An 11,297-nucleotide genomic window follows, 5' to 3' on the forward strand; every position below is an offset into this window, starting at 1 on the left:
GATATTTACATACTTGGCTATGTTAATATGTTAAATAATTTATGAATGAATAAACATATATCTTCTCTCTCTTTTTCTGATGAGATATGTAAGTAAAGACATGGCTGGAGACCAATGGAAGAAGTGATCTTTAAGGCTTTTTCTTTAGGTCTAAAAATCCCAGTTATCCTATGAATGCAAAAGATTTTTGTTAGTAATACAAACTAATATTTGGAGCAAGAAAGCTCAATTAGCAAATGTGTTAGTCAGGGTCTTGTTTGCATTTCTATTATCAATGCTAAACATTCATGTGTTTGAACTCCAATTTTCTGTCTTCATTACAATTATTAGCACTTTCAGTGAATGTTAATGAGTTAATGTTCTACAAGTATTTTAGACTTTCATACCTTACATTTTATAGTAAGGATGATATCTGTAGATGTCTTCAGTTGAAATAAATAAGTATGTATTTAGTGCCTATTACTGATATTGATAAAAGCATAAGGATTTACTTAAGCAAACAAATGATTCTTTGCCACAGAATTACAAATGAAAACCTACTTGTTTTTCCCCTGCTGCAGATATCATCTTCGTCTATATTTATTCATACTTTCCTACTAAATGTATCAATAAATTGCAGAGATAAAAGGGAGTAACTAAGTGGTGATATTATTTTAGTAGTCAGTAGTATAGCTTAAAGCATAACATTTTCCCTGTGGGTTACTATGCCTGTATTAGATAGGGATACTTCTCAAAGCTGGATAAGAACAACTGAGATGGTAGGAAAAATATTTAACTGTTCTTTTTTTACTTGCTTTTCTGAATGTCTTTTTTTCTTCCCATTAAGAGAAACACACAATATTTCATTTATGGAATGAAGGAACTCCTCCCTCCCAGCACAATATAATGTCAGTTCTAAATATAAAACTCAGCCACTCTGAAATGATGTCACTTTAATTTGTTTTTTTCTTCCACATTTTGTTGTTGATAAAAAAAAAGCACTGTACCTTCCCAAATGGGCCTCTATATCATCCCCTGTTATAGAACTTTCCCTGGTAACAAAAAAATATAGTTAAGTAAAACAAAGTCATTTGTTATGCCTATGTATGTATATCTTATTCTGTACCTACATTCTACTATTAATCTGCTGAGAGAAAGGTGTTTTTCACCCCTAATTCTCTGAGGTCTAAATTATATTGGTGAGAGTTCTGGTGTTTTTCAGTTTCATTTTCCTTTCCATTGCTTTTGCCATTGTATAAACTATTTTCATATTTCTACATTGCTTTTTGTTAACTCATGTAATTCTAAGTTTTTTCTGAATTGTTCAAAGTTGTTATTTCTTCTAATGCAGCATTATCCTATTATGGTCATATACCATGAGAGGTTCTTAAACTTTTTCATCTCAGGACCACCAACTAGTTGATGCAGTTGTCTTGCATTCAGGAAGATCAAAGTTCAAATCCATCTTTAGACATTTATTGACTTTGGCACCTTGGTCATGTCACTTATCTTCTGTTTGCCTCAATTCAAGTATAAAATAGGAATAACAATACTACTTACCTCAGAGGGTTGTTGTAAAGATCAATGAGATAATATCTGTAAAGAGCTTAGCAAAATGTCTAGCTCAGAGTAGGTATTTAATATACTTGTTTCCTTCCCTCCTTTATAATCTTAAACATTAATGAGAACCCCAAAGAACTCTTGTTGACATGAACTAAATATGTATTAATATTTATAAATCAAAATGCCTTAGTGTTGTCATGAAAATAGTTTTGACCTTGTGGACCTTCTTAAATGGTCTTGGGACCTACAAAGTACACTTTAAGTGTTGCTCTCATAGTTATTGAGTTACTCAGTTCTGTCTGATTCTTTGAGATGCAGTGTACCACTGTACACCAAAATCATCCATGGGATTTTCCAGAGATACTTGAGTGATTTGCCATTTATTTCTCTAGAAGAATCGCTTGTAGAGCATAATTTGTTCAGTAATCTACCAATTGATGGGGATTCACTTCATTTCTAGTTCTTTTTTTTATGGCAAGAAGTACAAGTAAAATATATTTTAGTATATATGTCTTAGACTTTTGTGAAAAAAACATGCCTACTAATTGCATTACTAGGTCAAAAGGTATGTGATTTGTTTTGATGACTTTACTATTATGTACCAAGTTATTGTCCAGGATGGTTGTACTAATTCTCAGGCTCTATGAACAAAATCAATGCAGCTAGAATTAAAAGAGAAAATATAAATTGAGCACGAAGGAAGTTTTTGAAGCAAATATATTTTATAGTTATTCGAGAACCAAACATTTCATATTTGATATATTTATATATAATTGATACAAATAGCATGATAATTTCCCTTTATTCCCTCATACATACATACATATATATGAATGTAGTTATAAATATATGTAAGCATATATACATATGTAAATGTGTATCAATATACACGTACATAGGTATGTCTATGCATTCTAACACACACTGTCATAGGATGTCATAGGATGACCTTGGTTTGTCTGGTCTTTGAAATATGCTTCCTTTGTGCAATGGATAATAAGTGTTCTGCATCTAAATTTCATTAATATCAATAACTCGATGTATCAGTAGATCAGTAAGTCAATGAGTTAGCTCTGCTCATCAATGCAGATCTTTACCTAGTGGTTTCATAGTTCATATATTAATATAAAATATAATACTTAGTTTTTGAATATTAATTTTAATCTTTACAGTTGCTTAGGACACTGAGAATAAATAATTTTAAAAATATAACTACTATGTTTAAGAGGCAAGACAAGTTGTTCCTGCTATGAGATCCGCTCTATAGTTGCTGTGCCACCATACTACTCTAGTTTTCATAACATACTCTAGTCTATACATAAGTGTATATATATGTTCTCATACAGAAATGTATGTATATGCATCTTATGTATATATACATAAATGTGTATAAGTATATGTATGTAACATGAATCATTAAATGAAGCTTATTGTGCTGAATATAATTCTTAAAGGATCCATCAATTTTATTTGATGAATGGCTTGGTCTATAATTTTGTGTGCACTGTGCAACTAATGGTTATTTATAATGCTGAAAAACTTTCATGGATCATAAGTAAAAAACTGGAAGTTATCAGAAAGCCATTTAATTTAAAGGCCATAAATCTGAACATGGTAGTTTATAGATGAGGAAATTAGGAGCAAGGTGGTTTAAGTGCCTTGGCCAAGTTAACTAGTATATATCAGAAGTGTGATTTGAACCAGTCTTTTGACTCTTGACCCAGATCTTTTTCCATTCCACCCTAATTTCCTCTTTCCTTTCAGATAGAGTGTTCAAGAGAAAGACTCAAATTGGAATAATGCAAACCAACTAAAAATCTTGGAGTTTCCCCCAAACCATTCTAGGTTCTTTAAATGTCAGAGAGTGGGGAATGAGAAACTCTAGGAAAGATATTTCCCTAGCAGCTGTATGCTGTATATGTTGTACTAGGAAGTCATTAGTTGAACAAAAACCAAATTGCAGATGCACATCTTACTTGGTCATTTTCATGCAGCCTTGACAACCAAAGGCAAAAGAATGCACGTGTCGGGGTCTGTAATCTTTCTGTTTCTGACTTTCTTGGGGCAGAAATAATTGGTGCTGTGAATCTGAAATGCAGACATAGAGTCTTTATTTGATGTCTTTTTCTGTTTTTCATGTGTTTATTTTTGTGTATTTTTTTTAATCTCATCAAATATTATCTGGATGCTAAAAATCAAGAAGAAGAAGAAAAAAAGAGGAAAAGTAATGTGAAAAATTGAATCATTACCACTGTGCTGTGTGCCTGATTGGACATGTGTGATTGGCTCATTAGACTCTGTAGAGTGTCATCTCACTTTCCTGTAGACATCAAAAGGAAATGTGAAACAAAAAAAAGAGTGTATGGGAAAATATTATTTATATATGCAAACAGAAACTCACAGTTTGTGAGATTTTCTGGCTATTTATCTTAAGGTAGATGCCTGTGTTAAAGTGGATTTCAGTGTTTAATAAATTTGATGGGTTGTTTCTCACAGCAAGTGTCTTGGTGAAAGAAAAAAGAAAGAAAAAATTAATTTATACCTGTGCCCCATTTTTGTTTTGTTCTCCTCACAACAGAAAAAAGAGATGGAAATTTTATCATGTAGTAAGTAATAGAACCTCCCATTCATTTTAAATATTTCCCTAAAATTTTGCTTTCCTTACCCCTATAGAGAATTGACATGAGCCAAATTTGCTTAGTAATTAACATGATCACAGACCCTCCATTGGTTCAAAAAGTGTTATTTGCTTTGAAGTTCTTTTTACAGGGTACTGAGGATGTAAATATTCCAATGATTTTGGAGACAAGCAAGACTCTGACATGCTAATTTTGAAATCTAGGCTTTGCCACTTCCCACTTGGTCATTTAAATTCTATAATATTGAGTCAGAGTTTCATTTGTTCTACCAAGTAAGAGAGATTCCCCCATCCCCCATCAAAATATTTACCAGAATGGACTGACATCATTAAAAAAATTGCTATTGCAGACTTTACTTTTCCCTTCCTCTGCATATATGCCATAGTAAAAACTTATTTCCTATATTAATTAACATATATCTGCATAAGCTGAAGTGCAGCCTTAAAACATTTTATATGTCTTAGGTGATATCTTTAAAATACAGTTTAAAAAGTATTCAGATTTCCATGTCATATTTATTTTATTCATTATCTATTTCTTGTGCAAAACTGGGTGCCAATATTTAATTTTGCATTAGCTTGTTTATTTTCCAGAAGAATCATACCAAAAGATCCAGACTTAATCAATAAAAACGTTCATCATAATGCGGTTATGTAAAATGAAAAATTTTAGATTAACTTTTTTTTTAACTTAAAAAACATGAAATCCTACCTCATCTCTGCTCCATCACACTTTTTTCTTTTGTTGTTGTTGTTCTGTTTTTTTTTTTTTTTGCTCAAGATATTGAGTACACTCTCTCACTTGAATTCTCTCAGGCTGCCCTCTCTTTTGCTTAGTCAGATAGCTGTTAGGCAGTCAGTCCCTATCAGGTTGGCTAATTAGATGCATGTAAACCCTGCATTTCCCTGGGAAAATTGGGTAATTTTGTGCTCAGTGAACCAATTTGCATGTAGAAATGTAGGTCTGAGTTTTTATTCTGAATTTTCATTGTCTCTTCAGGACAATTTTCTTTTCATATCCAAGCCAACTTAACTTTCTTCAAGTCAGGGCTTTCAATCAGATAAAACTTGGGGAACAATGAAGTTTCCTTATTACTTAAAAAAAGAAACTCTCAAACTCTTCACAATTTAATATTCACTGAGTTTTGAACACATTGGCCTAGAGCTGGAAAAACCCAGATTAGGAGTTGAATATCTAAAATATTTTAATTCAGGAAAGGATAATGTGGAAAAAGGTTTGAACATAGATCCCACTTGGTGACCAGAGAGGTCTATTGTATAAAAATAGGAAGTAGATAGAGAAATATGGGACATTGTATTAACTAAAAGGAAATGTTATCATGTTACATGTAATTTCAATTCATTGAGAATTTATTTAGAATCTTCTATGTACTATTCACTGTATCAAATTCTAGGGATACTGAGGAGAAAATGAAACTAAATCTGCTCTTAAGGAGCTTATATTCTCTTCCAGATAAATCATATGTATTAAGATAATTAAATACAAAATAAATCATAGATAATTTCAGGAAGAGAAGTAGCAGTGATTGGAAGAATCAAGAAAAGTTGTATGTAGTACAGGCTATTGAAATTAACCCAGAAGGTTACTAGGCTTTCTAAGAGTCAGAGGTGAGGAAGGAAAGAATTTTAGGAAAGAGAATAAGTTTTTTGAAGGTTTAAAATTGAGAATTAAAATATCATGTATAGGGAACATTAGGAAGTCCAGTTTGACTGGAATTTAGAATTTATTCAAAGGAGTGATGTAAAATCAATCTGAAAAGTTAAATTGGAGCCAGACTGTCAAAGATTTTAAATGTCAAAGAGAAAGATCTAGAGTAGTGACTCATACTCTTTTATAGGAATCATACTAAATGATGCAAGAGTTTTGTCCAATAATACATCCCCAAATTAATAGAGCTAATAAGATGTTCTATATCTTTTTTGGTGTTTTGCTTGAATTCTGTTTAGTTTTACTTTTTTGTGCAATTACATGTAGAAATAATTTAAAATATTCACCTAAGTAAAATTTGATTTCCAAATTCTGTCTCTCCATTTCCTTCCATCTTCCTGAGAAGGAAAGCAATTTGATCTAAGGTATACATGTTCAGCCATACAAAACACTTCCTTACTAAACATGTCATAAAAAAGCACAGACAAAAAACATGAAAAAATTTAGTGTAAAAATTGTTCTTTGGTATTTATTCAGACTCCATCAGTTCTTTGTCTGAAGGTGGACAGAATTTTTCATCATCAGTCCTTTGGAATTGTCTTAGATCATTTGATTGCTGAGTATAGCTAATTCATTCATAATTGATATCATACAATATTGCTGTACCTGTGTATAAAGTTTTCCTGGCTGTGCTCACTTCACTTTGTATTTTTTCATATAAATCTTATCAGGTTTTTCTTTCTTTTCCATTTTTTAGGGGGGATTTTTGTTATTTATTTTTGCAAATATTTTATTTTTCCCAATTATATGTAGTAATAACTTTAAAAATTTGTTTTCCAAAATTACACATTCCACATTCTTTCTCTCTCTTCTTCCTCTCCCTTTGATCAAGGTAACTCATGTGTGATCCTGCAAAACTTATTTCTGTATTGGTTCATGTTGTGGAAGAAGACTTATGTTCAGAAAACCTTTAAAAAAACACATAAAGAATATAAAGTGAAAAATGACATTATTCAATATGCATTCAAAATCCAATAGTTTCTTTCTCTGGAGATGGATAGCATTTTTAATCATTAGTCCTTTGGAGTTGTCTTGGATCATTGAATTACTGAGAATAGCTATGTCATTCATAGTTGATTATCATACCATATTGCTGTTACTGTATATTATGTTCTCCTATTCTGCTCATTTCACTTTGCATCAGTTCATGTAGGTCTTAAGAGTTTTTTTTTTCTGAAATCATCCTGCTTGTTATTTTTTACATATTAGTAGTCATTTACAATCATACACCACGATTTGTTCGTTCATTTTCCTAATTGATGGATATCTCAATTTCTGATTCTTTCTCACCACAAAAAGAGCTGCTATAAACATTTTTGCATAGATAAGTCATTTTTTCCTTTTTAAAAAATATCTTTGGGATACAGACCTAGTAGAAGTATAGCTAGATAAAAGGGCATGAACAGTTCTGCATCCCTTTGAAAATAGTTCCAAATTGATATACAGAATGGTTGGATTAGTTTACATCTCTACCAGCAAAGCATTAGTATCCTAATTTTTCTACATCCTTTCCAACATTTAGCATTTTCCTTTTCTGTAATGTCTGTTAGTCAAACTGATAGGTGTGTGGTGACACCTCAGAGTAGTTTAAAATTTAAAAAATTTCTCTAATCAATAGTGATGTATGACATTTTTTCCATAAGGCTATATAAAGCTTTTATTTAATTTGAAAACTGCCTGTTCATATCCTTTTATCATTGATACATTGGGAAATATTAATACTCTTTATAAATTTGACTCAGATCTCTTTATATTTTTTAAAAATGAGGCCTCTAATATAGAAACACTGTAAATTTTATCTCCAGATTTCTGTTGCTCTTCTAATCTTTGTTGTATTAGTTTGACTTGTGCAAAACCTTTTAAATTTGATACACTCAAAATTATCCATTTAACATTTTGTGATATTTTCTATCTCTCATTTGGTCACAAATTCTTTCCTTATCCCATAGTTCTAACAGGTAAATAATTTGATGTTCCTCCTTTTTGCTTTTGGTATCTCCTTTTATATCTAAATCATATTCCCATTTTGAGCATCTATTTTTTTAACCTGGAGGAATATTTAAGGTTCATGACTCAGCCATGCTTTTCTAATAAGAACAACAATCCAACCAAAGTCAATTTACAAAGTTAATGTTAACTCTATATGACATTTTTTTTTTTCAACACAATATAGACTTTTAATTATTCTAGATGAATGTTACATTTCAGGATTGCATGTCCTGAGGAGGTCAGTAGGAAGTCTGTGACTGCTGTTGGCGGTAGCCTCCCCGACGCATGTAGCCTCCCTCATTTTTTCGGTAGCCATCTTTCTGGTCTCTAAAATAACCTCCATAAGTACCCTGCTTATGGTCAAAGACACGTTCATTGTTTTCCACCAAGCTTCCCAGTTTTTCTGCCAACTGCAAAGCCAGGTTCTGCTGGGCCGTGGGCTCAGTGCGATGCATCACCACCGTCTGTGTTGGCTGGTCCAGAGAAGCCATAAGCTCCTCACTGATGATCATTTTGCTGATTATGGAATGAACAGTAGGCAAATCCAGCTGAAACATATCAGATAATGTCTCCATGCTAATAGAGTCGTAAACACTGCTATAGGTGAAGAGATAGGTGCGCAGTGACTCTTCCTGGATCTTTCTAACCAGCATGGTGCGGACTTTGTTGGCCTCAGGGAACAAATCCCAAACTTTCCCATTCATCTTCTCATTTATAATAAAGCTATGGCAGGTCTTCCAGTCCCCCATCTTCATGGCTTTAGACGCTGCTACTACATGTTCCCTCATTGATTCAGGTGGACCAAGCAAGGGCTGCCGCTCGCCCACACGCAATTGGTGATGGAACTGTTTGCTGATCATACGCCTCCGAGCATCACTTTCATGGGCTGCCATATAAGGGATCTCCAGAAGCATGGCAGATACCAAATAGACACATTCGAGTAGTTCCAGGTTGATGTGCAAGTGGAAGGGCACCTGGCGTCGACGTTCTACCTTCTCTTGCTCCTGGTTTCGCTCCTGCAGGCTCCTGAGCAGCAGACCCTGCCCCAGCAGTTCCTTAGCACGGCCACTAGATTGAATGTCCAGGAGAGCATTGTGTGCATCCTTGGTCAGGCCTTGCCGGAAAGCACAGATACCCAGTTGCACCATGGTACGATTATAAAGGATCTGCACTGGAGGGTCTGCATGCTGAATGTTGTCCTGCAGGTGGCTCATGAGCATAAGGTCCCGAGCCTGGTACCAGCGAGAGTGAAGGGCATGGTGATAGATGTGGCAGAGGATTGCACATGTCCGAATTCTGTCTGTCCGATCCTTGGCATAGATATACTTGCACAGCCTCTCCATCAGCACAGCTGAATCCTCCCCCTCATTTTCAGCCTGATCTTGCTCTGACTTTGATGACCCTTCAGGGGGAGCAAGCTGCCGTTGATGGGCCTTATAGTCAAACTTGTAGTAAGTATGGAGCACACGACGAAGATAGATCCGGCAGATCTCCTCAGTGGTTCCTTTCTCCTGCAGGTAACGCTGAACCCGCTCAATGATAGCACAGACTCGGGCCTCATCCTTGAGATGCTCTACATATTCTTGAGAATGAGGATCTGTGTTCTGCATAATCTTGGTAAACTCTTCATCCATCCTTTCCACTAGAGTTAGAATGCAACCACGAACACGAAGTGGCTGCTCAAAGTTGGAGAGGTTCTCACTCTCTTCCAGGATATTCTCACCAACAAAGATGTTGGGGTTTGCAAATAAGATGTCCATCAATTCGTTGATGCAGTCTAAGCATTTCTGCCACATCTCTGGCTTCATATAAGTGGCCAGGTTGGGGTTGTAGTCGTAGAGGGAAGCAATGATGTTGAATTTGATCTTAACAATCACTCCTTCCCCTAGATTATTTTCCGCTGCGATCTGAACCAGTAGCTGCAGCAGCTCAATTTGGGCTGCACGATCAGTTCCCTTTTTGCCACGAGCTTGCAGAATCTCATTCAGCTTCTTGACTACAATTGCATGGGTAATCTCTGTTCCCTTGGCAAACATTTTAGGCTTGACCAGCGGTGCCCCTCCTCGAACCCTCTCCCATTCCCCGCCTTCATTATCCTCCTCCTCCTCATCTAGGCGCTTAGATTTTCGGTCATGCTTTTTCTTGGCTTTGTCCTCTCGCTTCTTCTCTGCAGCCTTTTTGTCTGTGGTGCTTTCTTTTTTAAGGAATTTGGAAGCCAGCAGGGTATATTTCCCATCATCTTCCTCTGAGTCAGAATCTGAAGAAGTAGAATCTGAACCCCAATCTTCATCATCCTCAGAATCCTCAGAGTCCTCATCTTCATCCTCCATCTTCTTGAGGAATTTTCGACTTTCCCCAGATGGTGCCTCAGATTTCTTTTTTAGGAAACTTGTGGCACTGAGACCATCCTCATCCTCATCTGAAGAAGAAGAGCCTTCTGAATCTTCCTCATTTTTCTCAGCATCCTCATCTGCAGACTGCTCAGGGTTCTGCTTATAGCTGGTGATCTGGGCTTCGTAATCTCTATTATATTTACGGATCTTCTGACGCAAGGTGCTCAGAGCCTTTGCATTGTTCTTGTTCATCTTCTTCTTTCCTTCTTTGTCCTCCCATAGCTCATTGAGATAATCCTCCAAATCAGCCAGGATTCGGATGTAGAATCGAGGGACACCCTCTTTGTCCACAATGCTCTTGGCTTTTCCAAATGCCTTTCCAAGGAGCTCAAATTCCTCAAGACATTTAGTGACATCACGAATTTTCATGGCGTTCCGGATGGTACGAATAAGGTTGGTCAGCTCCTCAAACCTTTTGTCTTTGGCACTTCGAACAACCCTCTTAGTGTCCTCTTCATCTTCACTCAGCAGCAATGGCTGTTTGCCGTAGTTGCCCCCCACGGGCTTCGGCGCCAATTCCTCCCCGGACAAGGAGGATTCGGACTCGCTGTCCGAGCCGGTGGTAAAAAATCGTGACATGGCGGCTGGCGCTCAGGCCGGGCGGGCCGTGATCGAGGGCCGGACCAGGAGCGGGAGGAAGATCTCTATATGACATTTTTAAAAAAAGTTACATAAAATAATAGCAAAATTCATTTGGAAGAATGCTCAACCTGGTATTTATAGATCCTTAAGAGGTCTGCAAATAGATTTTAAGGAGTTTGTAGAATTCAATGGATGAGACTATCACATATTTCTTTTAACTAGCCTTTGAAACCTACATATTTTAATTTGTGCTTCATTTTAAGTGCACATAGTATAATGTAAATTATTTCCCCATAATAGCAAATTTTTATTAGGAGAAAAATTTCCAGGGTTTTCTGAAAGCATTTCCATTTAAAGTATGTTTGTTTTTATCTATTCCATCACAATCATATAAAACAACTTGTCAGTCATTCTTCAAATGATG

At 35.4% G+C, this 11,297-nt stretch overlaps 1 protein-coding gene across 1 annotated transcript; it reads right to left on the reverse strand.

Annotated features, from left to right (window-relative positions):
- Positions 1-8,058: 8,058 nt before the first annotated feature.
- On the reverse strand, positions 8,059-10,928 carry LOC130457440 (eukaryotic translation initiation factor 3 subunit C-like). Its single transcript, XM_056818750.1, has one exon. The coding sequence runs from the start codon at positions 10,868-10,870 to the stop codon at positions 8,138-8,140; it is 2,733 nt and encodes a 910-aa protein (XP_056674728.1). The 5' UTR covers positions 10,871-10,928; the 3' UTR covers positions 8,059-8,137.
- Positions 10,929-11,297: the final 369 nt, after the last annotated feature.

This window comes from Monodelphis domestica, chromosome 2 (assembly GCF_027887165.1).
Source record: "Monodelphis domestica isolate mMonDom1 chromosome 2, mMonDom1.pri, whole genome shotgun sequence".
Lineage (NCBI taxonomy): Eukaryota > Metazoa > Chordata > Mammalia > Didelphimorphia > Didelphidae > Monodelphis > Monodelphis domestica.